The 27,575-nt window shown below is 40.2% G+C and overlaps 1 protein-coding gene across 2 annotated transcripts in view; it reads left to right on the top strand.

Annotated features, from left to right (window-relative positions):
- Positions 1-27,575, top strand: part of LOC146805006 (acetylserotonin O-methyltransferase-like) — a 723,771-nt gene that overhangs the window by 492,320 nt on the left and 203,876 nt on the right. For both annotated transcript variants that reach the window (XM_085622160.1, XM_085622159.1), the window contains exon 7: positions 9,991-10,113. In XM_085622160.1, the coding sequence (XP_085478286.1) occupies positions 9,991-10,113 (123 nt within the window). The remainder of the gene's footprint in view (positions 1-9,990; positions 10,114-27,575) is intronic.

Raw genomic sequence — 27,575 nt, 5'->3', positions numbered from 1 at the left:
AGCACTCTCAGAGTGCTTTGAAGTCCTGCACTGGGGCAAATTTGGTGTCTCTGTGCATAGCCCAGCCCAAACCGGTTCAGGGTAGCCACCCCTCTTTCCAATCCCTCCCATAGGTGGGTCCCTAGAGTTAGTCCAACCCCTTTCTTAGGTATAAGTAAGGAACCTCTGCAACCAGAACTTTAGATATCCCTGGAACTTCAACACTCTACTAAAGACTAGAGGACTGAAGAAATCTCCCTTAGGGTCAAGGAGACCAACAATGCATTTTGCCAGTCTGCATCTCCGAAGCTCCCACCAGACTCCGAAGCATTTGCAGCCCAGGAAGAGGATTTCCAGACATCTCAGAGGCCGACCCGAGTCCCCAGCAAAGCTGAAACCTGCAGCCCTCGTGAGTAGCATGGAACCAGAACTCCTGGTCACTGTGCACTTTTGCAAGTGCATTGACTTCTCAATGTCTCTTGAAGTCGTGCTTAGGGTTACTTGTAGCCCCTACCATGAGCAGAGAATCCACAGAAGATTGTCAGCCTAGTCACCCCAAGTGACCCGTGGGCCGCCATTTTGTGTTTCCTCTCGAGGTCCCTTTGCGATACCTGGTCTGTCGACTGGTGGGTCCCTGTGAAGGTAACTTTGATTTTCCTTGGGCGTCTCTGGTTGCTTCAGACGTGCCCTGACTCCCTACTAAGTTAGGAGTCCCTCAAACCTTGCTGGTCTACACCGAAGCATCTTTCTCTTTTCTGCGTGGGTTGCTGTTGCCAAGGCTTGTTGTGTCCAATCCGGGCAATGATGCTGCAGCACTTGACATCCTTTGTGGGACAGCTCGGTCCATTTGACACCTATGCACCCAGCTTCCCTGGGTGAGGTAACACGAGTACTCCGGTACTCCCGTGGGTGAACTTCCTAAGTGCCAAAGGGTTTGGTCCTAGTTCATTCATAAGTGTCCCTAATCTTTAAAGATCTAACCGCAACTTTCCCCATAGAAGCTAACGGGAGCTCGCTGCTGTGTTCTCACACTGCCCTGTGGGTCCCCTGTGTCACTACCTTGGGTGGTTCCTTGGGGTCCCATCGATTCTACAGGCTCTAGGCCTTGTGTCTAGTTAGGCTGTGGTTCTTATACCACAATTTTAGTATATGGTTTGGCTTGCCCCTAGGGCCTGACGTGTATTTGTGCTTATTACTGTCACTTTTGAAGTGTAACTTATGTGTTTTGACCTCTAGCCTCATAAAGAGACAAGGAGGGTGTGTTTAGAAATAAATACATATATTTTATATATAAATATATATATACCTTGTGTGGTTGTCTTTCATTTAGGCACTCAGGAGATTATAGACTGATAAAACAAGCTGCTTTACATTCCTTCAAGACTTAGCCTGAAGGCTGCTCTCCGTAGCTACCACTAGGATAGCTTTCAATAAAGGTTGTCTTTAATCTATAACCAATAAGGGGCTGTTTGGACTGGTACAATGTGCCCACTATAACTAGTGGACAGCATATACCAGGCAAACTTCTAACACCTCTCTTGCTTCTTTCTGAACCCCTCTTCCCTCATTCTGTACCACTTTTGCTTGTTTCTGATACTCTCTTGCCTCTTTCTGCACTCTCTTGCCTCTTTTTGCACCTCTGTTGCTTATTCCTGCACTTCTCTTGCCTCTTTCTGTACCCCACTTGCCTCATTCTGCAATATTCTGCAACTTTCCAGTAGAAAACCTGTGCTAGACTCATGCAGACACCCTTGAACTATGGAGCAAAGGTGTGTTTGTGGTGCTCTGTAGCCCCATTGTGCAACTGTGCTAGGGTAAGGGGAGAGGAGTGTCATATCTCTGTAGATATGGCGCTTTCGTCCTCTCACCCTATCATGCAACCATAGGTGCTGCGCTATGTTGAGTGATAGGGTTGTAAATCTGGCACTTAAACACAAAGCTGATCATTATTTATCATTATTCATAATCAAATATAACAACTTCATCATTAACAATTTATTATATAATGTGAAAGTTATAATTGATTAACTAATACAATATATACATGTGCAGTTTTCTATAACTAATAAATACAATTATAAATTATAATGTATTTCATAATTAAAACTTTTAACAAAATAAAAAAGACTTATAAAAAAATATTATAAATTACTGCATAGTAAAATAAGTAAATACAATTTAACAATCAATAGAAAATTAAAATGTAAACCAAAATATATTAGAATTTCACAGTATAAATCATTTTTTTCAATAAAATATTGAACAATTTAAAACAAAAATATTGTAAACATAATTTCTGAAACAATCCTTTTGTAATATATTTAGTAAATTATATAGCATCTTTATCAAAAAATGTAAAACATATTGAACATAAAAAATCAACATTCCATAAAAAATTTATTTTCAGTGAAAACTTGCAAAGTATTTAAACAATTCCTTTTTCTTAAAATAGAAAGTTGTAAAATATCATAAACTTACTAATACAGCAGGTCGGTTTAAAGCTCAATAGCTAGGAAGTTCAGCAACTCCACCAAATATTATTCCAAATTACAACGGCCTAGACTTTCCCATACAGTAGTACAGCTAAAGCACAGCCATTATGTGCACAATCAATATTCTTACCAGGCAAATTTTGTGTTCAAAACCCATTGCTAAACTCAGTTACCAACCAGGATACCTAATAGTATCATAGTGTCAGGAGTGCCTATGACTCCCCCAAGAAATTATCTGTAATCTATTATCTCTAGGAACATTGCAGGATTAGACTGACACCTAAACCGAACTGGAGAAAACTGAATGAAGTGTGCATGCAAGAAACATGTTAGTCCTCTAAACTCTCTGTGTCTAACTTTTCCACCTGTGAAATTTTGGGAAGAGAGGCCCAGTGGAGAGCTGTTGACCATGATCAGCACCAAAATGAATGTAAAAAATGTTAGATTCAACCTTACTTCTAACTACATACTGGCAGTCCTGTTAAACATTATAATAATTGGAAACTCTTAATTATAAATTTGTTGGATCTGTCAGCTTTAGGGTGGTATACCCCGAACATTTTGCCTACTTACCTCCAATTTTTGAGTGGATTTTTGCTTTTGTTGGCCGTAGGACTCTGCGCACCTTACCACTGATACCCAGTGCTAAAGTCCTTGTGCTGACATCCCTAAACATGGTTTGATTTGCATATGCATAATTGGCACATTTATTTTACCTAAATGTCCATTGTAGAGTGGTATACCATATACCGAGGGCATGTAAATTAAATTGTTTCAGTGGGCCTGCAAGCACTTTTTGTGCCACCCGCTGAAGCAGCATCTTAAGACATGTCCCAGACATGCCAATGCAGCCAGAATACAGTGCACAATTTTGAAAATATTGACATTTTTATGTCCTTTTCCCTTTTGTGCATTCAGCCTGTCTTGGGTCACATGACTGGGTGTAACTGAAAGTTAGACTTTGTGAATTCCTCCCAGATTGTCATACAATAGAGGGATTAGGTGTGCCTGAATGGGCCATATGCTGACAGGATGACGAAGGCGGAGCTCAGCACAGCCCCACTTACAGCTGAATAGCTTGTGCTGTGCCTCCACATAAAGGGCCTAATGACCCTGTCACTGCAGCCAGCTTGGAGGCTGTGGAGGAAAGAAATTCAGAGCACTTCGAATTACCTTTCCAGAATCTTTTCCTTTCTTCCAGGAGAAGGTCACAGGCATATAAAAATAGAACATTCAGACCCACTCTATTGTCCAGTACTGAACCTGCAGAATAGCTGTCAGAGAACTACCTACCAGACTGCTGATGCATCTAGAAGGACTGTCCTGGTGCCTGGAGCTTGCCTTGAACCCTCAGAGGCCAGCCCTGCATCTACACCTGCAACCAGGAGTACCAGAAGTGACCCCAAGGGCAGGTTTGTTGGCCTCCTGTTCAGAGCCAAAGGCACATAACAGGCTCTCACCATGTTGAATCTGCACCAGGACTCAGACTCCAATTCAATCTTGTCAATGAAATAACAGCTAATTGTTCAAAAACAAAAAATCATGCTGTTCGTAAAAAATAAAGAAGTATCTTGGGAACTTGGGATGCTAAAATTGAAATTGTTAACCAACATGATAATCTTGGAGTCTCAATTAAGACTAGGTTATCCTGGTCTGATCTTTTTAATTCAAAATCTCAAATCTACCATTACCACTAAATTAATAATGAGATTTGCAAAACGATTTGGAGGTAGAGTCCTAGACTCTTCTCTAAAAGCTTTAAGAATGTAACTCATTCTATTTCTGCTTTATGCTTCGCTTGTCCCAAATGATAAGACAATCATTGAGTTCAATCGAATCTAGATGCAGAGCATCCAGCAACTCTTACCTCTTCGATCGGCTACTCTTCAGTTTGTCATCAGGCTGGATTTGAATTTAAATTCTTTATTATCACTCCACATTGGAGCCACTGTAAATTATCTATGTGATTGTTCGGTTGCAGTTTCCACAACCTTGAAATCTTTAATTTTCCTTAAACTAGAAAAAGAAGCAAATTATGATTTGGAATTAAAGATCTCATCATTAAACAAGGTAATTCAAGCACATAATTTATCAAACTTTGAGACTCTGACAAAATGAAGTTGAGCGGCACGGAAAATAGTTTTAAGGAAGACCCTATCCATTGGTCACAGGGAAAAATATCTAGACTTAGTAAAAAATATAAACATATTGATTTTGTATATGAATCTTATTCATCATTATATCAGGAATATATTAAATCTAGACTGAAAGGTGCAATAAAAAGGAAATACCTAAGATGACAGTTGTTATATATACCTATCCAAGAGTTTGAGTGGTCTTGGAGACAACTTCTACAAGGGAAAACTACAATCCGACTGTGTGGCTATGAAGAGGTATTTCTTAGTCGTTTATTATGCATGTCCAAAACTGTTGCCTCAAAGGAGATTTTATTTGCAGAGTCTTTTAATTTACGTCAATATAAGATCAATTGCAAAACCGGTTAGATACTGTTGTACTATTAAAAATCACGATTGTATTATTAAATTAATGACATTTTTAGACATAACCTATAATATGTTAAAAAAACTGCAATTATTATATGTCGTTTAAAGTTTTTCATTTTTTAATTCCATTTTTGAAGTTTATTATGATGATTTCAAAAGGCCTATTTTTTATTGTAATACACCTGATTAAAACAATAACATTTTTGTACTACCACTACGAATTCACCAACAGTTTCAAAAGATTAAAAACCTACCAAACCTCTTCCCCTACAAACCCAAAATCTAGCTCCTATAACACAATGAATGTCATCAAAATTAAAAACGTAACTCATTAATAATTATTAAAATATTTTTAATATTTATATATTACATTACATTAATTAGAAATAAAAATAACAATCATTAGCATATAACACTCATTAAATACTACAAAAAACATAATAAAATAAACATTAAAATAATAATATGTACAATAATTTAGAATGCAATATTTTTACAATGACAAAAAAACACTTTTAAAGTGCTATTCTGTCCATGATAATATGGACATAACAATATTCTTTACACAATATTTTTGATTCACCATATTATTTATTGTATAGTTTGTCCAAACACCCTTGTAATCTACTCTCAAGGCACTCAGTAGTCCATTATAGGGGATTATATGTAAAAGAATGGGTGCAATCAGAATTCTAACGATGGTAAGAAAGCAGTTGGACACATTCACTAAATATGACCCACGAAATCTTAGGAGTTTTGAAAATCCGGAAGTCTCCTGGGTCTGCTACCCAGCTATACCTACTCAACAATATGGACTACTTCTGGAAAGAAAGTTCCATTAAAAGGCTTGTCAAGGAATGGAAAACCTTGTATCTCCTGTTTGTGTTTTGAATTTTTATCTTGAGATTATCTAGACTACAGACAGACACTTGGTCCACTAAAGTTGATTCCCACGGCAAATGTTGCTGACTATCTGCGGCATGGAGTGAGCTCTGACAATTTGACAGTTCAACATGGAAAATCAATTGAAGGACTCTCATGGTTGTTGATGTAGTGACATTGGGGCAATAAAACTATTTTAGTCTTCCCTAACATTTTTCATAAACATTTGGTCCACCAATGAATTGTTAGGCATTTAAAAATATAAGGATATTATATGATATTGTGACTCATGTACGACCCCTGGGAAATGGATTACAGACGCATGTTATTCCACAGGTTGTTTCACAGTGCTAAATGCAGTACCCCATGATTATAGAGGCTAAATTCTGTGGATTAGGGCTTTACCTCTAATGTGACACATAAAACACACAAATGCACAGAGCTAAGCAAAGATTTACACTTGAGGTTCCCACACCGCCAAAGCTAACCTCCACAGAGAAATGAAGGCCGTAGCCGACTGGATGAAGGACAGCAGACTGAAGCTGAACTCAGACAAGACAGAGGTCCTCATCCTCGGACCCACCCCATCAGCCTGGGACGACTCTTGGTGGCCCACATCACTAGGCACAGCCCTGGAACCCACGGACCACGCACGCAACCTGGGGGTCATCCTCGACTCCACTCTCTCCATGACCAGGCAAGTCAACGCCGTCTCCGCGTCCTGCTTCAACACCCTCCGTATGCTCCGCAGGATCTTCAAATGGATCCCCCTCGACATGAGAAAAACCTTTACCCAGGCCCTCATCACCAACAGACTCGACTACGGGAACGCCCTCTACTCAGGAACTACAAACAAGCTCCTGAGACAACTCCAACGCATCCAGAACGCCTCGGCCCGACTCATCCTCAACGTCCCCCGCCGCAGCCACATAACACTCCACCTGAGAGGCCTGCACTGGCTCCTTGTCAACAAAAGGATCACCTTCAAGCTCCTGATCCATGCACACAAAGCACTGCACAACACCGGACCCACCTACCTCAACAACCGACTCAGCTTCCACACCCCCACCTGAAGCCTCCGCTCAGCCAACCTCGCCCTCGCCACAGTCCCTTGCATCCGAAAAACCACCGCCGGCAGCAGATCCTTCTCCTACCTCACCGCCAAGACCTGGAACACTCTCCCCACCATCCTACGACAGACCCAGGACCTGCTGGCCTTCAGAAGACTCCTCAAGACCTGGCTCTTCGACCAGTAGCACCCCCCCTCCCCAGCGCCTTGAGACCCTCTTGGGTATGTAGCGCGCTTTACAAATGCAGTGATTGATTGATTGATTGAAGGTGACTTCTATAGATATTCATCAGGTTGCCACATTATTGGTCAATTAAGTGGCAGGCGATGTGCAAAGATAAATTCTTAGAAGTACATTGTCCTCGACCACTGCAGGATGCAGAACTACAAGGAAAGTCCCAATCCCTCATGCAGAACACACACCCTAAAGCGTTTCTATTTCACTGCAGTACCAAGGGCTGACACCAAATTAATAATTGTGAAGGAAATTATGCAAAGTGATGTATAATTGTAATTCTGCTGTTTGCATGCCACAAGAAACATGCAAAAATCATGAGTATCTGTTTATTTTTTAAATTTTTCTGAGGGCTTTTGCAGTAGGCACGGTACTGATATGATTTTAAATAAGTAGGACCAATTCTGTGAGGAAATACTTTTTATGACAATGAGTTAAGGATTGGATAAATATATGCAATGCTCTAGGAAACATTTTAATATTTTAAAAAGCACTTACCTTGTTAATTCTTTCATCCACTTCCTCCGCTGCTTCCAAATCATTTATAGGGCCTGATTCACAAAAGTAAACCTCCACTTTTGTGCAAGCTTGCTGTTTTTTTTGTATTCACAAACTATGAGTTAATAGTAGCAATTAGGGCGTGCAACTCTGTACATAAAAAGATAGCCCTCTTCTATCTTTTTTCTGCAGAGTTCTCCACCCTGACTGTGGACTCTCTGCAGTTGTAAACTTGTTATTGCCAAGTAGTTTGTGACCACAAAAAAAAGTGAACTTACACAAAAGTGTACATTAACGTTTGTCATTCAGGCCCATAGAGCTCAAGTTGCCCTAGCTCTGTTTAATGTTCAGCTTCACATCAATGATCATCCTGTCCCTACTCCAAACTCTACTAAACATGCATAAAATCAAGAGCACAAACCTAAAACAACCAATGCACAGGCAAAAAAAGATGTTTACTTACTACTAATCTTGGGTTCTGGAGTAGCATGCTACTTGCCAAAAAAGTGCTTTGATGCCTCATCAGGGGCTGTATGCTCGATATAAATATATTTACAATTACAATGATACATATGAACTACACATACATGATTTGTGCAGGTGGCTATGGGGCATATTTACTTGAAAATGTCGGACCACATAGCTGCATCAAATCTAGCAGCGACATTTCCAAAACACAGCAATGCGCAGTATTTACTACAATAAAGTGCACCCTTTTGTTTTACCCTGCGCTGCTGCTACATTTAGCTGCCTAGCACCAATGCAGGCACCCTTGCACCATAGTGCAAGGATGCCTGCATTGCAGGGAATGATTGCTTATGAGCAGGAAGGTGTCCCTTTCTGCACATAAACAATCCCGAGTGGATATTTGTTCCTTCAATGTGTGCTGTATTCAGCAGCACACATAGAAGAGGCTAATCGCCATTATTTAATGATTGTTTATGTGCAGGAAGGGACAGCTTCCTGCACATAAACACTCATTCATGGCTTTTTGCTCTCTCTATGTGTGCTGCAGAATGCAGCAGACATGGAAAAATCAAAAACAAGGAGAAATAAAAGCATTTCTCCTTGTACGCCATTCTAACACTCTGCCCCCTTTCTTGTCTTTCAGGAGGGAATGAGACTCAGATTTTCATTTAGGGTATTGTAATGTAGATATCATTCATATGCCGCTCCTGCTCCACTATTTTCAATGTACCTGTCAACATTCCATTGCTCGAAAAAAAGGTTAGAAGTTAAATTCAGATTGGATCGTTTTCCAGAATAATGACTGATAAATGAGTTTGACTAATGGCAATGCAGACCTTGACAAGCACATGATTCAGTGAGACAAAAATATACCAGAGAAAAATGACATTATATTAAAAAGAATTACATACAAAGGGCCATATGTAGGTAAATTACATTTACCGATTCTTAAATACCGAATTTTACCGATTCGGTATTTATGAATCGGTAAATATAATGTAGATAAAAAAATACCGATTTGGTAAGTGTCGGTATTTTAAAATCGGTATTTACCGATTCGGTAATGGTAACTTGTATCCCATTGATTCCTATGGGCCAGGACGCCCATAGGAATCAATGGGAAGCCAGTTACCATTACAGAATTGGTAAATACCGATTCGGTAATGGGGGGAGCACAATCAAGGGTGGCAGGGTGTCACAGTGACACCCTGTTGCACCCCCGATTCCTGCATGTGTGCACATGTGGCACACATACATGCCCTAAGGGCATGTGTGTCTGCCACATTGCACACATCTAAGGGCCAAATAATGCATTAACTAAGACATTCGTCAGTTGGTGGTAAATAACGAATCCACACTAAACCACACACTCCCCCTACATCTCATTTCAGGATTCGGTATTTACCGAATCGGTAAAATTACCGAATCCTGAAATGTCCCCCCTACATACCGAAAGCCTGAATACCGGTCGGTAACGTGATTTTTACCGAAAATCGGCCGTTACCGACCGGTATTGGGCTACCTACATATGGCCCAAAATGTGCTATTCTGCAACATTGAAAGACATTTTAAAAAAGTATGTTAAGATGTCAATATATTTTGTAGGAGTGCAGGCCAGGAGTTGAGGAGATTGTAGCATTTGCTACGGAAGTTGATTTCTCCCCTTTGAATACACAGAAGAGCTCTGGTGTTGTATTTAAGCGGTACCCATAGTCCTGGTTGAATATTGAAGTGTTATACCTATTACAAGGCCTAATAGAAACATCACACCTATTTATTAAAATTGGAAAAATAGGATTTGTAATGTTAATTTCAGCAAGCATATTTACAGAAGTGTGTACTGATGCCTTACCTTCCTTCTAGGTGACTTCCTTGAAGATCCAATTCCAGAAGCTGACTTATACATCCTAGCCCGGATTTTGTATTGTTTTAACAGTGAGACCTGCCTGAAACTGTTATCAAAAGTTTACAATTCCTGCAAGCCAGGTACCATGAGTTTCTCTTCAATTCAAACCAATTAAAATGTAATGTATGTTAATGAAACAAAAATCATTTACAAAATGAATAAGAACAATACCTAAGTGCTGTAACCATAACTTTCAAGAGATTGGCTTATTGAGTCACTTTCATATTTTGAAAAACAAATTCAGTATTTCTTGTCATTGATAACTAATACTAACTGCAATGTGACTTAAGTCTAATCAAGATTTCAAAAACACGGTTACACCATAGCCATTGTGTAATTGAATAATTTTGTGTACATTGGGGCTGCCAATTCTCAAAGGTTTTACCTAACATTTTCATTTAATATATGAAATTTGTAATCCCTTTAACTGTCAACATCACTTCAAGTTGTTGATTTTACTTCCAACCCCTCGTATAACTCTACTATGAAATTAAAGGAGTTTAAAAAAATCCTCCATAATATTTCAAGTTCTTTAACTAGATGAGACGCTCGTTTTGTTTTTAAGACAATCCCCCGATGGAAGCGTTTTTTTAGGTGTTGTTGTGTCTATGCAGTGAAATCTCAATAACATTTTTGATGAAAAATTTCTTCAGCAAATTGCAAACCTACAACGTGACCTTGAAATACTTGATGCAGTGGTAGAAACAATTTACATTTTTTGATTTCACCTCTTTATAAACATTGCCAAATTATGAAACAAAAACTTGTTTTAGTTAAGATTGTTATAGAGGATATTAAGTTTGAACAGTATCATCAAACATTTACCATTTGACTACAGAAGGAGGGATTATAAATTCTTTTCACAAATTAGGTTTAATTGTGAATTTATTTACAAAATGTTTGCCGTCCACAGGTCTAGGCTGTGTTGGCAGTACAGTAAATCAATATGGACTTTAAGCAACTATAACATACACAATGATCACTATGGAGTGATGACAATATTAAAGATAGGACCGCAAACATATTTCTTCATATTTCAATAAATCTCATTTTATTATTATTATTATTATTATCATAACACACATTTTGGGTCACCCGGGTAACCCAGACAGCTCCAGTGTCTTTCGGCCTCGTCTTCACCAGAGTAGAGCCCTGAAGAGTAACAGGACCACTCCTAGCGACGAAACATGTGTCAGCTGGTTGTTTGGTTCAATACAGTTGTTGCTTCGTGATAAAAGCTTTTCAAACTTACACTGGTGTCGATCGCTGCATTTTTAATACGTATCAAACTTACACTAGCATTGTGATATCCCCTCTACCTGTGCCCAGGACTGTGCTTATGTCATGATTTATGTAAATTGTGAAGTAATTAACAGTGCATGGCGTGGATGTGATTATAGTTATTTATTTTCGCATAAATTACAGTCACTTTGGATGAGGTGTGCAGGGCAATCTGATCGCTCCAATCGGGCAAGGCTGCTGGGCCACATGGTATGCACACTGATCTATACAGGGGAGGAGCGACACTGATGGCTCCGTATATGCTGAGCATGTTTTAAGAATCGCTGAAACAAGGCAGTCTGCTGGAAGACCAACAAACTGCCACGATTGTAATCGTCCCAAAACAGGGCACACCCTTGGAAGATTGTATATACTACAAGGCAATCTCCCTGTTAAACACAGAAGCAAAAGTCGTAGACAAGGTCATAGCAACCATACTCACCAAAGTAATAACTGGCCTGATCCTCCCGGACCAATCCAGATTGATACCTAAGCAACGCACCAGACTAAAACTACGTTGCTTATACGGTGTGTTGCATGTAATAAAGCTTCAGCTGAAGGACAGTGCTGTACTGCTGTCACTAGATGCCCAAATGGCATTTGACAGCATAGAATAGCAGTACCTATTTGCGGTAATTAAACGTTTACTTTGGTCATAAAGTCTGCGCTTGGATACAGCTGCTGTGTACAAAACCCATGGCCAGTGTAAAGGTCAATGGAGGCAGGGTTGCCAGCTCTCACCTATGCTTTTCGCTATCGCACTAGAGCCATTGGCGGCATGGGTCAGGTGAGACCCATTGATAAGAGGTATACTGATTTGAGATGTGTGGGAGGAAAGAATCTCACTATATGCGGATAACATACTCTTATATTCCATTAGGCCATGGCCCAACGTATACGCCATATATTCCAGCTATTCGATAGCTACTCCGGCTACCAAATAAATTGAGGCAAATTTCTCATATTCGTACCAGCAGGAGATGCATCAAGTATGTCAACAATAGGGAGTGCAGTACTGATTAGAAATAAATGTAAATATCCGGGTATGGTAATCTCACAAACAGAAAATGGATTTAGGGATGACAATTTGACCGCCCACCTACATAGATTGCGGAGTGACGTGGCACACTGGGGAAAGCTACCACTTACATCCTGCAAAACACCCCATATGGGATACCTTTTGAATTCTGTCAAAAGATAGACTCAGAGCTATGAAAATGGCTGTTAGATGGGGGAGTCCCCAGATTGCGCTCAGTAAGTTACAGAGAGGACCGTATGAAGGTGGGATAGCAGTCCCAGACATACGCAAGTACTACTCGGCAATACAACTGGTCACGTTGAATAACTGTGTCTTTGCGGGCATAGAGGTACCAGCATATTGAGTAGACTACTGGTTGATGGGGCAAAGAGATTACCTGGAAGCTCTGTACAGTAAGTAAACAATGTGAAGACTACAGACACATACACACACGACAGTGAGAATATGGTAGCAGGCGACCAAATTCCTAGGCTGGGAAGGCAACCTAACAGAGGTGGGTGAATTAAAGAGATTTCGAGCATGGGCACTCCTGGGCATTAAATTTCTGGGGGACATATGAAAAGGTCAAAAGAGGGTGGACTTTCAGAGAATGCAGATAGACTACCAAATGCCAGACACTGATAAATTCCACTACATACAACTGAAACATGCCCTAAAAACACATGTAAAATTGGGAGAACAACTACCTAAATCTAAACCGCTTGAAGACAAAGTCTTGGTAGACCTGATAGGCAACCTCACTCATATATAAAAAGATTATAAATAACACCACAAATCCACTGGTGGCCCTGAGAGAGAAGAGGGAGGAATATGTCGGGATCCTTGAAAATAATGACGGGTTAGAAGTCATACAGAGTCCCAAAGAGGTAGCTATAAGGGCACTGTTACGATTTATACAAATTAGAATTATACACAGATCCTATCCAACCAGATCGAGACGCTACCGAATGAGCAGATGCGAATCAAATACTTGTGCGAGGGGAAGTGGGGAGGAGGGCCATACACTATGGAGCTGACCAAGGGTACAGAGATATTGGAGGGAGATCACAAATGTGATGTCAAATGTATTGGAATAGGCAGTTCAGTTGGAAGCCCCATGGCATGTATTATGTGTTATGGGAGATATAAAATAGTCAACATACAGTAAACTGTGGTTAATCCTAGCAGATGTAATAGCCAAAAGGAACATAGCCAGAGCTGTAGGGGGAAGTCGCAGCCCCCTACAGTGATGGACTTGGAGCAAGACCTAGACTGGTGTTGTGCAGCAGAGAAGGTAATTTACCAAGGCTGGGGATGTCCAGGCAAATGGGACAAAGTCTTGGGGAAATGGGTGAAGTACAGAGGGCTACAATCTCATGGTAAAGAACAAAAAGTTATAAGAATCTGGGAATAGACAATATATGACTAATATCAATGGATGATGACACTATCATCCGAACAAGAGCATGGCTCTGTAAAGCCCACGGGCAAATCAGAGATCAATACATGGTTAAAAATGTATACAGTCACAATGATGACCTATGTCTGTGATGTTTTACGATGCATCAGTATACTTAATAAAAAATTTTGAGATTAACAGAAGAATTTCAGTGTTTTTTTCATTTAAAGCAGTATGTTTTACGTATCATTTTCACCCAACCGAAACCTCCCTTTAACCTTTGTGTTTTTCAATTAACTTCCAAGTTATTTTTACTGTAAAGTCAGATATAATTTGAATTCCTAACTATTCCTTAATATAACTTCCCTTTAACCTTGTTTTTTGTTAGTGAATTTCTATGCTTTTTTAAATGTAAAGTAATATTTCAATACTATAGGTAACTAAAGCAATCTCCTGCCTGTTCCTAATCCCCCATGAGCAGTCAACACCCTGTCGTGTACGCATGGAAATGGGAAACTTGGAGTTTGTGCTAAGGAGCTATGAAAGTGAGCAGGTTGTGACAGGGAATCTTTCAGGACTAGCTGATGGCATATTGAAGGTTGTTTAAGGATCACATGGGTTCCAGTGGAGACATTTGATGGCCAGCAGTGAGGTTAGATAAATAATATCTGAATAGGTTTAAGGGCCAGCCAAATATTGGTAGATGGTCTGGAACGTCAATGCATTTCTTCGAGAAGTGAAAGAAGTCTTCAATCTCTGGTAATCTGATGCAAAGGATTTGAGCACTAGAATTTGTTTCTTGCTCGCGCTGTAAAATAATACATTCTCGCGCGCGCGCGATCGCCTTACCTGAATCCACGCGCTCGTCGACAAGTTTTCTTGATCCGGTCGCGTTCTCCATGAGATGTTGTATTGTTTTTAGCCATTTGCGCTGTCTCGCGACAGTTCGCGCCCGCAGTGACGTCATGCGTCGCGCGATCACGTCTTTCTTCTCGTGATCATGCACCGCGAGACAACTGAAAACAAGATGGCCGCGCCCGCGAGCAACCACATGGGTAAGTTGGCGAGCCGCAATCATGCAGAAAATCTCGCGAACATGCGGGAAAAAACACTTCCGCATCTTCGCGATATTTCCGCTTGTTTGCCATAATTTTTAACATTTTCGCGATCATTTGCGAAAGTGGATTTCGCAAATTCCGCCCACCCCTAGTAAATATGAGTTCAAACAAATGGGGTGCAAAGGGCAATAAGTGTTGAAAACGTGGCTATGAATAGATCTCAGAGTTAGATAAGAGGTAGTGAGTTTCAGTTGAACAGTTTAAAGATCTCTGCTCTGCATGATGGATTTGGATCCTAGCATAAGGATAGATATCGAGTGTGGGAGGGGCATTCTGGATCCCTGAAGGATGGTAGTGAGGCTGTTGAAGGCTGGCAGAAGTGGTTTATGGGCCTCTTTTAGGGATAACAGGATGGGTTTTTGAGGAACAAACAAGAGATATGCAGGGATTCTTGAACTAAAGCAAATGAAAATATGAAGGTCCAAAGAAAGGGTGTTGAGGGCTACTAGATGTGGCCTGGGTGTTTGAGGGATGATTGAAGAGTGTCCGAGGGTTTCCATTTGTAGCCGGATAGCAGGCATATGGTGAGTAAGGGTCACCTGGTTGAGTCTGATTCCAGGCTTAGGAGGATGCAGTGGGGTTTTAAGAGTCAGACAAATGGCTTTGACTGACAAATAGGAAACTTAAATAGTGAAAGGAATGTCAGATGGTTTGCTAAGTTGCACTTGAGAGCAATTGAGTATCAGCAGTGGGACTCTGTGCGTCAACAGACGTCAGGGGGTTTAAAGAGCTAATGATAAGCTGGTAGACCAGCATTGGTTTTTGATCTGTTTTTTAAATTAATTAATTTACATCATTGTTTGCTCCTTATACTGTTGGGGAAGGCTAGCTCCCGGGCCCAGTTAATTATTTTGTTTAGTACTATAAGTGGTAAAACTTTATTTCAGTTGCAGTTGAATAGCCATAAAATTACATTGACATAATGATATACATAACATGTCCATGAATAAAGCCACAAAAGATCACAGTACCATAAAGATTAGTTAAAACAATTTCCAATGCTAAAACTTTAAGCTGCATAGCCTATTGAAGATCTACCTAAAGAGACATGTGCCATAACCAAGTCATACCATGAGTCACAGTACAACCCAACATATAGAACGTTAATAGAAAATCCCTAATAAAAATTTAAAAAACATATTACACTGTTGTGTTATATGCAGTCATGTATAAAAGAAACACATACATAAATAAGACAACTGTTTGCAGTAAAGGAATATTGCAAGATATTACATAATAAAATGACCACAATAAAGTCTACAATCCAAGTAAACATTTTAAAATGACAGTGACTGGTGAAAAGACGCGTCAACATTTGCAGAAGACAGATGCTTCACAATTGTTGGCCTAATGTCCAACATCAGTGAAATCAATCAATCTGCTAGCTATTAATGGAGCAGCTTGCCCTTAAATACCAGGCCCAATTTAGATACACTAATAAAGCAAACACTATTTGTTCGCTTGTGTCACATCTAAGAATGTACAGTGCCGCAGAGCAATGATTAAACCCCAAAAGATGACATATCGGTATAATCCACATTGAGTGAGGTAAAAGGTATTTTTACCAAAAGAATAAAAAATAAGTCTCAGTTGCCTTAACCGAAGGGCAGAAAGGACATTCCTCCGCTTGACCATTTACACCTTTCCATTTCGCAGTCAAAAAGTTAAAAAGAAAGGACACTGGTTCTCAAGCAGAAGTATAAAGTTTTGGCTTTATGGGGGGTAGTCTTATCCATGTAGAGCTCATACTCTGGGACTCATTTTTGGGCTAGAAATCTGTCTATCATTCCCTCTGGAAGAGAACACCGCCAGGTTTATGTTACTATGTGCTCCAAGTAGATCCTCTCAATCTGGACAGCCTTGTTACTGCCCAGGTTTTCTGGGTTTTCCCACATTTCAGACATTTGCAAACTAAAATAAAGATCCTTGACCACCTTTAACCAAGGCATAGATTCGTTTGAATCTAGTATATCAACTCTTTCAGCACCCTCCTGTATGAAGCCAGTTCAGAGGTAGACCTAACTCTGGTCCAATATTTTATAATCCTTAGACAGACAATATGATCAAACCTCTATAGATCCAGGTCCCATCTCAATTGTGTCATTGGAGTACTGCTCCGTAAGTTGAGTAGGAACCTTAGGAATTCATTTTCCGTATGGAAAAGGGGCTTATATCACAAAGACCCCAAATTTCAGCCCCGTATAGAGCTCCACCTAGCTCAACTCCTCTATATATCTCTCGCATCGGAGACAGAGCCGTACTAGAGGTACATCTATGCTTTTTTTGTTTTAAATGACTGATGATTGATGTTGCAACAGAGATTGGCTTTTCTCAAGTTGTGTCTTCCATAACAATTTTTCCATTAGTCTCACACATAGATAATCAAAACTCTGACCCACTTGATTGTAATAACATCTACTTTCAGTTTACCTTTAAATGCATGGTAGGATATAATGCCATCAATGTTGTTTTCCCTGAATTTTTGTCTTTAGTTCTTTAACTCATGTGAGCGATTGCAGGTTTTGATATTTTAATTATTTTTCTGTTTCCTGAGTCTATTCATTTGTTTATTTTAATTTAATTTTATTTCTCAGTAGGTACTGCAAGGTTCATACATTCTCCACAATAAGGGTCACTAAGCTCTAGTTGAGATCTTCTTTAGCCCACCTGTTAATATGCTCTTTCTTTCCCTGTCACAGAGGCATTGCCTTGTCCTCCTACTATGCATGGACAATGCATAGGGCCTTCATTAATCGTTTGATCACATGGACACCTGCTGGCAGTGGGCAGAAAGTGCACCAAAGGCAAGCTCATCAGCACCCATAAATGCATTAGCCTCATTAAGAAACTTGACCCTTACACCTTATTACTTATGCATTTGCTATCTGTACTCCACTTAATAATCAGGGAAATAAGGGAAGCACTCAGTACAGCAACACATTTTAATCCCATCAAAATGCAGCAAGAATGTTACTAAAAACATTATTTCCATAGCACCTGATCACAAGGTGTCTCCCGCAGACACAATTCAGACTGGCAATACTCACTGGAATAATATGTTACGCTTAGTCCTGAATATTTACTGCCTTTGCCCACTATCAGTTCAAGATTACCAATTTTACAACGCTTAATAAACCATATATTTTTAACAGTCCCTCCTTATTTAAAAATTATCCTGTGGAGAAGCGCTCAAAGCATGGAGTTGTCGTTGCAATTATATAGCACAGTTCTCTTCAAGAGGTCCCTTTCAATAATGCAGCGCTCCAGCTTTTCATTGCAAATATTATTATCCATACTTCTACTGTGTCTGGGATGGTGATTTATTGACCATAGGTCGGCAACTAATTTTCGGGAAAGCTTTTTAGATTTCATTGCATCTCAAGTTATTTGTGCCTTTATCTTTAGGCAGAGCCACTGAAATTATGCAGCAGGGGAGGACCAAATTATGTGGGGCGGTGTCTAAATTATGCATCAAGATCGCCCAAGAATGTGGCGTGGTCCAGCACATGGTAATACAGTCTGGGCAAAGATTTCACCTTAGTAGTACCCATTTAACACCTAAAAAAAGCAATTGAAAGAGTGATCAAAAAACCTTTGGGAAGGGCTTTTAACTGTGCCGGGGCACTTGTTGGCACATTTGTAGTAACATTCTATCCTTTTGAGCTATAAACACTTTTTCGTGAAAAATGCCGACTATGCAGCAGATGATGGATTATGTGGCAAATGCAGAATATCCCTAATTATTTTCCAGTGGCCTTGACTTTATGGAGCTTGCCAAATTTAATATCTGAGTTGATTGCCCAGAACATTTCAACATCTGAGCTGATCGCCTAGAATGTTTCAATGTTGATATTCTTGGGCTACTTATCATCTCTAGGCCTCCCCATTTGTGGGTTACAACCTTGCTCTTATTTCTAAACATGCTCCTGAACCTCATATTTCCCTCCTTTAAGTTACCGTGGACTAGTCACCTAGCAATCCCTGTCAAGCTGCAGATTCCAATTTCTACCAGCAAGACAATTCTAATACAATGAGTGGCAAGTCACTGCTTTTACTCATGCTTCTGCTGCAGTCCCCCTCCAGCTCTTGAGATTAATGATGTAAATACCAGAGATCATTTGTATTGTGCTTGGCAAGGGTGTAACAATAGCCCCCACAGCCCCCGTGGTGTGGGGGGAGGCCCTCCGGCACTGTGTACGGGCAGCTGGCACCAAGAGCTCCTGACTGGGTTTAGAGCATGGGGCCCCCTCCATGTACTTTTCAGGGGTTGCCCCTCAAGTTCTGCTACACCACTGGTGCTTGGCTCAATGAAATACTAGACTCCCTTGTGCCACTGAAGACTAAAACTTAGAAAAGAGCTGACCTTTCCTTTTCTTGGTTTACTGAAGCCCCAGGGGCCTTAAAATGCATGTGCAAAGGATGAGAATGAATTTATAAATCCAACTGCTGCCTACGTGTTATCTGAATTGCGAACAGAACCTATAAAAAGTCTTACATTTGCTGATGAAAACTACTATTCATATAGAATTGACTCAGCAAATAACTCCACTACAGCATTTTTGAAAGTATGAACAGAACTCTTTGATTTAGATGTCAGAAATTAACAATATTACTCCTAGTAGTTTTCTTCCTTCTGGATACTCTTACAGCATCACTAACCACACTCGTCAAACTCAGCACTTCTTTCAATGGTTGCCTCGTATCTATTTGTTCCAAAATTATATCTGCAATAACTCCTTTACTTACCAATTGTTGCAATAATTTGGTATTCAAAGCACTGAACCAAACTCTTGGAAACTAGCCTTGGTAAGATTTCTTCTATAAAAAGATATGGCCAACCGTTCAAGCAGTGAGAGGTCTGTTTCTTGGCTCCCATTCCCCGCCAAAACCATTTAAAGACAGGCAAATTGACAACTATCTTAATTATTAGAGAAACACAGCTTCACTGATTTAGGTTTTGACCTGTCACATGACAGTAAAACCATACTTTTTCGCTGGCACAAATTCTGGGTCACATTTTAATTAAGGGAGGCAAGTCTGCATTGATCCTTTAAGATCTGTCTGTTGAATTTGGTACTGCGTCCCAAGGCATCCTAAGCCGTCATATTGATTCCACCAGAATACACCATAATGGTCTTCCCTGATTTCACAATGTTTTTGCCTGATTGTTCTTTGGCCACCCAACTTCACCCTTTCTGCTCTCTCCTGTTACGTTCCACATGGCTTTTCTCTCAGCCCCCCCCTTATAAAGTGTATTTCTCTTAACTTGCAGCTATCATCCAGTCCTTTGGACTCTAGAATATAGTGATCAGATTGCAAGCAAACTAGCAAAATGTTGTGTTTATCATGCAAAAGGTCACATTGACTAAATGAACCTTCATTCCTGCCTCTTGGCAGTGTCACATGGATGAATACTAGTGGCTTAATTTATATGTTGGTGGAATTTATACTCTGTTACAACGGCGACATAGTTTAAATACCACCAACATAATGGTCCGGCCGCCAAATTTAGATGGAGGAGTACCACAGGCTTGCCTACAGCAGTGACAACTATGTCACCACCATAGTCAAACCTTTCTGATGGCCCGACAGAGTAAGAGCCATCAGAGAAATGTGCTACATGTCCTTCTACTCAATCAGGCTGGGCAGATATATCGCCATTTCTTTACTGTTTGCCACTGCCAGGCAAACCTTGGTAGTGATGGACAGTAATATGCAAATAATGCCCCCCTGACCATCGGAGATGACCCTCATGGGGAGGGGCATTACTTTTTATATTTAAAAAAAGAAAATCTAGTTTCAGTATTTTCTTTTTGAAGGTGCAGGGCTGCGTCATTCTGGTGCAACCCTGCACCAAACAGCAAAATACATTGGCACCATAGCAGTTCCTGTCAATACATTATAAATAACTGCCTGCTGGGTGGTCATTTATAAATTGGGTGGGTGGTCCCTCTGCTATGGGGACAGAGTAATTAACCCCAGCCTCCTGCGGAATGACAGGCATCTGGCCCCTAAAGCTAGTGACAGCAGCAAGGAATTTAGGATTAATTTCTGACAATACATTTTCTTTCAACAGCCTTATCCCTGCAGTGTCCTCATCTTGTTCCTATTATCTTGAAATGCTGTTCCAAAATCATCCATATATTTGCCTTTGGGCTATTGGAAATCTGCAATCCAGGATTCAGCTATGACCCACCTTGAATAGGAGAATTCATTATATACCGGGTTGTGTGCATTTTTCAATCACCATTTGAAGGCTAATCAAAACATAGCATCCTCTCGTGTTCTTGATTTTCCTGCTGTTGCTTATTTCCTGGGACACTTCGAGAGACTTGATTGCCCCAATATGCATCAATCAGCCCTGATTGGCAAATATACAAAAGAAATGCATTCATGATGTAGCCATGAGATAACTATGATCTACCTTGGCTAATCACCTGAAAATTACTTTCACTAAAAATGCCTATATGAGCAACTGAAACTTTCTTGAAATCGAAATACTAAAACTCACTTCTACTCTCTGTAAGAACCATCAATCCTTATGTTCAGTTGAAGAAAAACTTTAAAGTTTCATTTTTTTGCCTAAATGTGTACTGTATGGCAGTACTGTTTTTGGCAGGTACAAAAAGCAGTCAGGCTTAACCTAGAGACAATGTGTAAAATATTCATGCAGCACACACAGTAATAAAGTGAAAACACAGCACAAGAAAAATCTAAAACCAATGTAGAAAAATAGAGTACATTTTAATACATTTTTACACCATAATGACAAAAATCAATTTAGTAATACCGGAGTTATGTATTTGGAAAGGTTTTATTGAAAACTAGTGCCTAAAAGTTCAAAGAGCCAACCGCGGACATCTAGTCGCATGAGGCAAGGTTAAAGTCGAATAATATGGCTGACTGCGATGATTGTGTTTCAGAAGTAAGAAGTGGATTGGGCCTGGTCAGCACTTACCTGCGGACTTAAAAGACTTTCTGAGAAAAATGTTCAGAGAAGATAAAGTTCAGTGGAGCAAGTCTGGAGCAAGTTTCTGTGAAGGGAGCTTTATCTTCACATGACCTTCAGTTGAAGCTGCAACGAAGATTTCTACATTTGAACTTAGTAATTGAATTGAAAGTCCAAAATTTCCATCAGGATGAGGCAGAGGGCTCCAGCAGAAGACAGTTCCACAAGGTCAAATACCCCTTTGTTGAAGGACTGCTGAAAGGCTATGCTGCTGCGGAGAAGAACCAAGTGGGAGAAGCTGCAAATTCAATCTGACCAGCAAAGCACCTCGGGTGCATAGGCGAACTGGTTTGTCCCGGTCTCCTCTTAGTTCCCAGAGCACATTCAGACCAAAATTGATCCTCAATTTTGGTTTTTGGCCATTTACAAACCTTTAATTCCACAACCAAGGGTCCAGGACTGGTAAAATGCCTCTTGGGGGTTCAGGATTCACTCAGGCTGTGTCCAGGTGTGGGTTCAAGATGGTGATAGCCTTTCATTTCTCTGTGGCTCTGAAAAGGAGGCCAGCAAACTAGCCCCTGAAGTCAGTCTGGTAGTCCTAGGCGCAGGTGAAGATGTAAGGCTCAACAGCAGGACTGGCCTCAGACGGTTCCAGTTAGGCAGCAAAGCAATCCTTCCAGGTACATCAGCAGTCTGGCAGAATGCACAGCAAATACCAGCAGCAGGCAGTCCTCTGTAAGCCCTTCCGAAGGTCCTGTAGTGAACTGAAGAGTTTGCTATTTTTATACCCTGGTACCCTCTTTCTGGAAGGTGAGAGAAGCATCTGGAAAGGTTCTTTGAAGTGCATCTAATTTCCTGAGTCCCCTTCCTTGGCTCCTAGCTGGCTGCAGTGACAATCAGGGTCATTAGCCCCTTTGTTTGAAGGCAGAGTACAGGTTATTCAGCTGTAAGTGGGGATTTGCTGAGCTCCGCCCCATCCCGCAACCGGGTGGCCCATTAAGGCACTCCTCATCCCTCTACTGTGTGACTGTCAGGGAGGAATTCACACAGCCTAACTGTTAGCTACATCCAGTCATAATACTCAAACTAGGCCAGATACAAAAGACTAAGGGCAGGAAAATGCCAGCTTTGTAAAACTGCGGATTTTATAATTGTGATGAAAACCCCAACTTCAAATAGGGTTCTTCACTAAAATTACAAATATACCAAACATGACAGCTACCATCTTCCAACTGGAAATGACAGCTTATTAAATGTAATAAGGAATCCTCAATGTTATCCTAGGGGAGGGGAAGTCCTAAGAGTAGTGAAAAATGAATGTAGGAGTTTTTCACTACCAGGACAAGCAAAACATAAAAGTACATATCCAACCTTCTACTTATACAGCACCCTGCCCTATGGGCTGCCTTAAGCCTATCCTAGGAGTGACCTATATGTAATAAAAGGGGTCTTTAAGGCTTGGGAAGGGGGCTTGAATGCCAAGTCAACATGGCAGTTTAAAAGTGCACATAGGGGCGGCTTATATGTAATAAAAGAAGAGTTTAAGGCTTGGAAAGGGGGTTTCAATGCCAAGTCGACATGGCAGTTTAAAACTGCACTCCGGCTGCAGTGGCAGGCATGAGACATGTTTTAAGATGCTGCTTAAATGGGTGACACAATAATGGACTTACATGAAAACTGAATATGTCAGTTGGATATAAGTCAATTAAACCATATTTTGATTAGAGAGCTCAATCACTATATCACTGGTTAGTAGCGGTAAAGTGCACAGTGTCCTAAGGCCAACAGAAACAAATTCAGCAGAAAGTGGAGGGAAAAGGTCAAAACATTTGAGAGTGACCCTGCAGACAGGCCCATGTCCAACAAACATGCTACCAGTCCTGCTGTTTAATTTTGCGAATTATAATTAGTACTGCAAGGGTACAATTAATTAACCTGAGGTGCAGAACTTATAAACATATTGATAGTATTAGGTTAAGAGGGATACTCAGAACTGGAAACTAGTTCGGTGTCCAACATGCCTCAGTAGGAAGCTCTGCAGAGAGCTGAACCAGCAAACCTGGGCAAGAACAAATAGTGGCTTTTGTCACTGTAGTCCCTGTGGCCCAGTGGCACAAGGGCTGCACAGAGGTGGTTTTCTACAGAAGAGGAATCTGGGGCTCTGCTGTCTAAGGCATAGCATTTGCTTGCCATATAAATCAGGTGCAGCAAATCAGGTTTGGCAAAGTGGGACCTAGCCTGTGCCAAAGCCTTATTGAAGATGTTAGTGATCTGCTTACTTGAAATAATCTGGAGGGTATTTGTTTGATGGGAATTAGGTGGAGGCAAGAGATTACTGAGGTTGAGCAGTTGGAAAGGATTTTGCAAAAGTGTCCAATCAGATGTGTTGTAGTGGTAATAGTTGCTGCACGTCCAGAAACAAATCATAATTAGCAAATAGTTTTCAAAGAAAATAGTCTTCTCCACTTTAAGCCATGCTTCTTAAGGATGCTACCTGCTGGGCTGTACTAGTACAAGATGCTTCCATTACTGACTTGAAAATATTTTTAGGTGTTGGACAATCCAATCCAATACATTAGCCGTGTTCTACCTACCTATAAATGTGAAAACTTGTAAAACTAGCAAACAAGGACCACTGTTGGAATTTGGATTATTATTTAGGGTGGTGCTATTCAACAGTAGAGCCATGCTCAACATTATGGCACTGATATGTTCACACCCCTAGGCCAGGACCAAACCTCCAACCTATTGAAAGAAGCATATATAAATGAGAAGGCCATCTGCTTCTCATGTGCATATCACAAAGTCCAGCACCCGGACTCTTTTGAGAAATTATATTGCAGAGAGTAAGAAATTGGATTATTACTTTGGGTCAGTGACTGCCCACCTCTAGGAATGATCACAACCTTTGTCAGAATCAACCTATAAGCCTCTAAATTAACCTTAAATAAACCACCCCAAAAAAATAAAGGGGATTTGTTTTAAAAAATAAAAAAGCAACACCCACGTTGTCATGGGAGTTTCCTTTCATGGTGAGGGAGGCATTTTGCAGTTGTCACTGCTGTTTACCACCAGGTTTTACTTGGTGGTGACAGACAGTGAAAACTGGCCATGTGTTTGCCGACCAAATTGGGTGGGCGTGCGGGCACTTGGTCAAACCACCGAAGACTCTTAGAGGTTTTTATTGGTATTGTAGACTGAGAAGTCTCCAAGTACTGACTGTAAATGAGGCAGGCGGACCTTAGGTTTGGCATGGAAGTCAATCTGTTACTGTTGCGACTGTTGCAAACCCTCTCCGCCAAACTCAAAAACAGGCCCTCAGTTACTTACTTTCATCAGTACCTTAATTCCTGACCTACCCTTTTTATTACATTTATTTCCTTGTCCATGCCTGTTCCTCTGCCCAGCTTAGATTGCTCTTCCATGTACTGACTAATGTCTGCCACTGTACTTGTCTTGCTTCCCAACACTTTTGACTCAACCTCTACATTTAGTAGTGATTTGCCTCTTGCCTCATTCTCTTGCAAGACTTTCGTTCCTGCTTAGAGTTCCTTCCAGGTGCAAAACTTTGTCAGCTACCTCCTGTCCCTTCCAGGCGTGAGATTTTGTTTACTGCTTCCTGTTTGTTCCTGGTGATAGACTTCATTTATTGTTTTCGGTTCTCTCCTGGTGCAAGACTTTGCTTTAATATGGCACATTTAGTCCTGCATTTAAGCCATGGGCCCCTGTAGATGTAGATCTCTTCTGCTGTTCTTTCTTTCTCTGCTATATGGTATGTGTAAATGTAACTTCTTTATTTCCCACAACATTCAGGGCATTTCCCTATTCCTTATCTGGATTGTGACAAAGTAGGGGTGGAATTAGTATCACACACCTAGTTCACATTATTGTCCATGTCCTGCCTCATTTCAGTTCAAACGCTGCTCCTCCTCTTAGCACTGCTCTTTTCCTTCAACACAAACCACCAGACTATACCACTTCAGTATTCCTTTTACCAAGTTTCACACCCTTAGGTTCCCCAGTCTGTCCTTTGCTATAATTGGAATGGATTTGGTGGTCATGGAATAGGGAGCAGTTGGTCTGATGGTGTCTGCATCCCAGCCAAACACGTTTTCATTTCATGAAAGATTGAAAAGCCTCTTTAAAACCATCCTGAGACAGCATGTAGCAGACTCAGACATTCATACCCAATGCAAATTGCACAACCTCTGTTGTCCAGTATACTTTCTTGAGTCACAATCAATGGTTAAGTATTTTTAATTTCATACATTGGGGGAAAGCATCCCAGCTGGTCAAGGCTTCGGTTAATAGTAACTTTCTGCAGGTAATGCAAAGTGTATTTGAAGATCGAAATGGCACTTCAGCTGTCAACCAAGAACTCCTAAGTATTTAACAAGGCACTACAGATCTGTTGAGTTCTTTAAGCCAAAACAAATACACTAGTGGGAGAAAGTGTCTGGCTTGAGGTGAAAAACCCCCCAGAATCCTTAATCCTGTTCTAAGAGACAAGTTAAAAGATTCCCTGTCCAATATAGTACCTCAACACACACACACAAAACAGTACTATAAATTGATCAGCATCTGACAGAGAGAAAATCGAGCCAAAAACCTAAAAACTCAGAGCAAACCACTATTCATGTAGGAGGGACGATGACACTCTTGTCCACAGAAGAAATAGAAAGGCACCAGCAAACAAATCATTGTCTGTACCATGTTAAGCAAGATTGTAGCTCAGAGCCTAAGTAAGTCAATCACCACACAAGGCCAGCCACCTCTATTGCAAAATCCTCCCAAAGAAATGAATGGAGGGAAGGACTTAAAATAGAGACCCGCCCTCATTAAATGATGTTAAATTATATTACCTTATTTATGCTAGTAAAAAATATGAATACAATTAGTTTCATGTAAGAAAAAATGCATGAAACTAAAACATATTTAGTTGATTATCTAATATTTTAACAGCGTTTTTAAAAATAAAAATAAATGTAACAATATTTTAAATATAATATAATTAAATTACTTTCAATTAATTCTTTACATCACTTTCATTCATTCCTAATAAGTAACAAAAATATATATTTCTAAATGTAACATATTTAAATTAATTAAGTATTATATTGAAAATGAAGTTAAAAGTGCTGGAGCATTTTGATTTGTTCTAGATTTTAAATAAATATATCAAATTAATTTACATTATTAAAATACATATTTTGTTTCAAACTGTACCTATACTTTGCCATATAGAGATCTCCTTCTTTGTAAAGTTTTAAAACACTTCCCCCAAAAGTAGAAACATACATTTGTTGTTATGTATTAGTAATTAATAAATGTGATGCATAAAATCAATAAAAAATAATTTAAAACAAATTTTAAACTTTCCCTATACTTCACAGTATGGAGATCTTCGCCACTTCTATCAAGAAGCTTTAACAGTTTCTCCAGTGTTGCTCTAGTCAAAATCAGAACAATCTAATTTATAGCCACCGACAAACAACAATGACAATGGATTACAAACTCAGGCTTTGTTTTGTAATTTTGTTAGCAAACATTCTTTGGTCACAAGAACAAGTCACTCACATTTCCACACAGCCTGCTGCACATTTCTGATTCAAATGATGATTCAGATGATGAGGAAATGTTTGCAAAAGTCAGTCACTTAACTGCACATCAGCCTGGACAGCTCTCTTGCTCTATCGGGCTGTGCACTGTCTATTAGCTGGGATCATGTCCAATTTTCCCATGTCCGCTTTGAGTAATCCAGAGACATCCGATCTCTG

The sequence above is a fragment of the Triturus cristatus genome, chromosome 8 (genome assembly GCF_964204655.1).
Source record: "Triturus cristatus chromosome 8, aTriCri1.1, whole genome shotgun sequence".
NCBI lineage: Eukaryota > Metazoa > Chordata > Amphibia > Caudata > Salamandridae > Triturus > Triturus cristatus.
The sequence above is the reverse complement of the archived record's forward strand: the minus strand, read 5'-3'. Positions and strand labels throughout refer to the sequence as shown.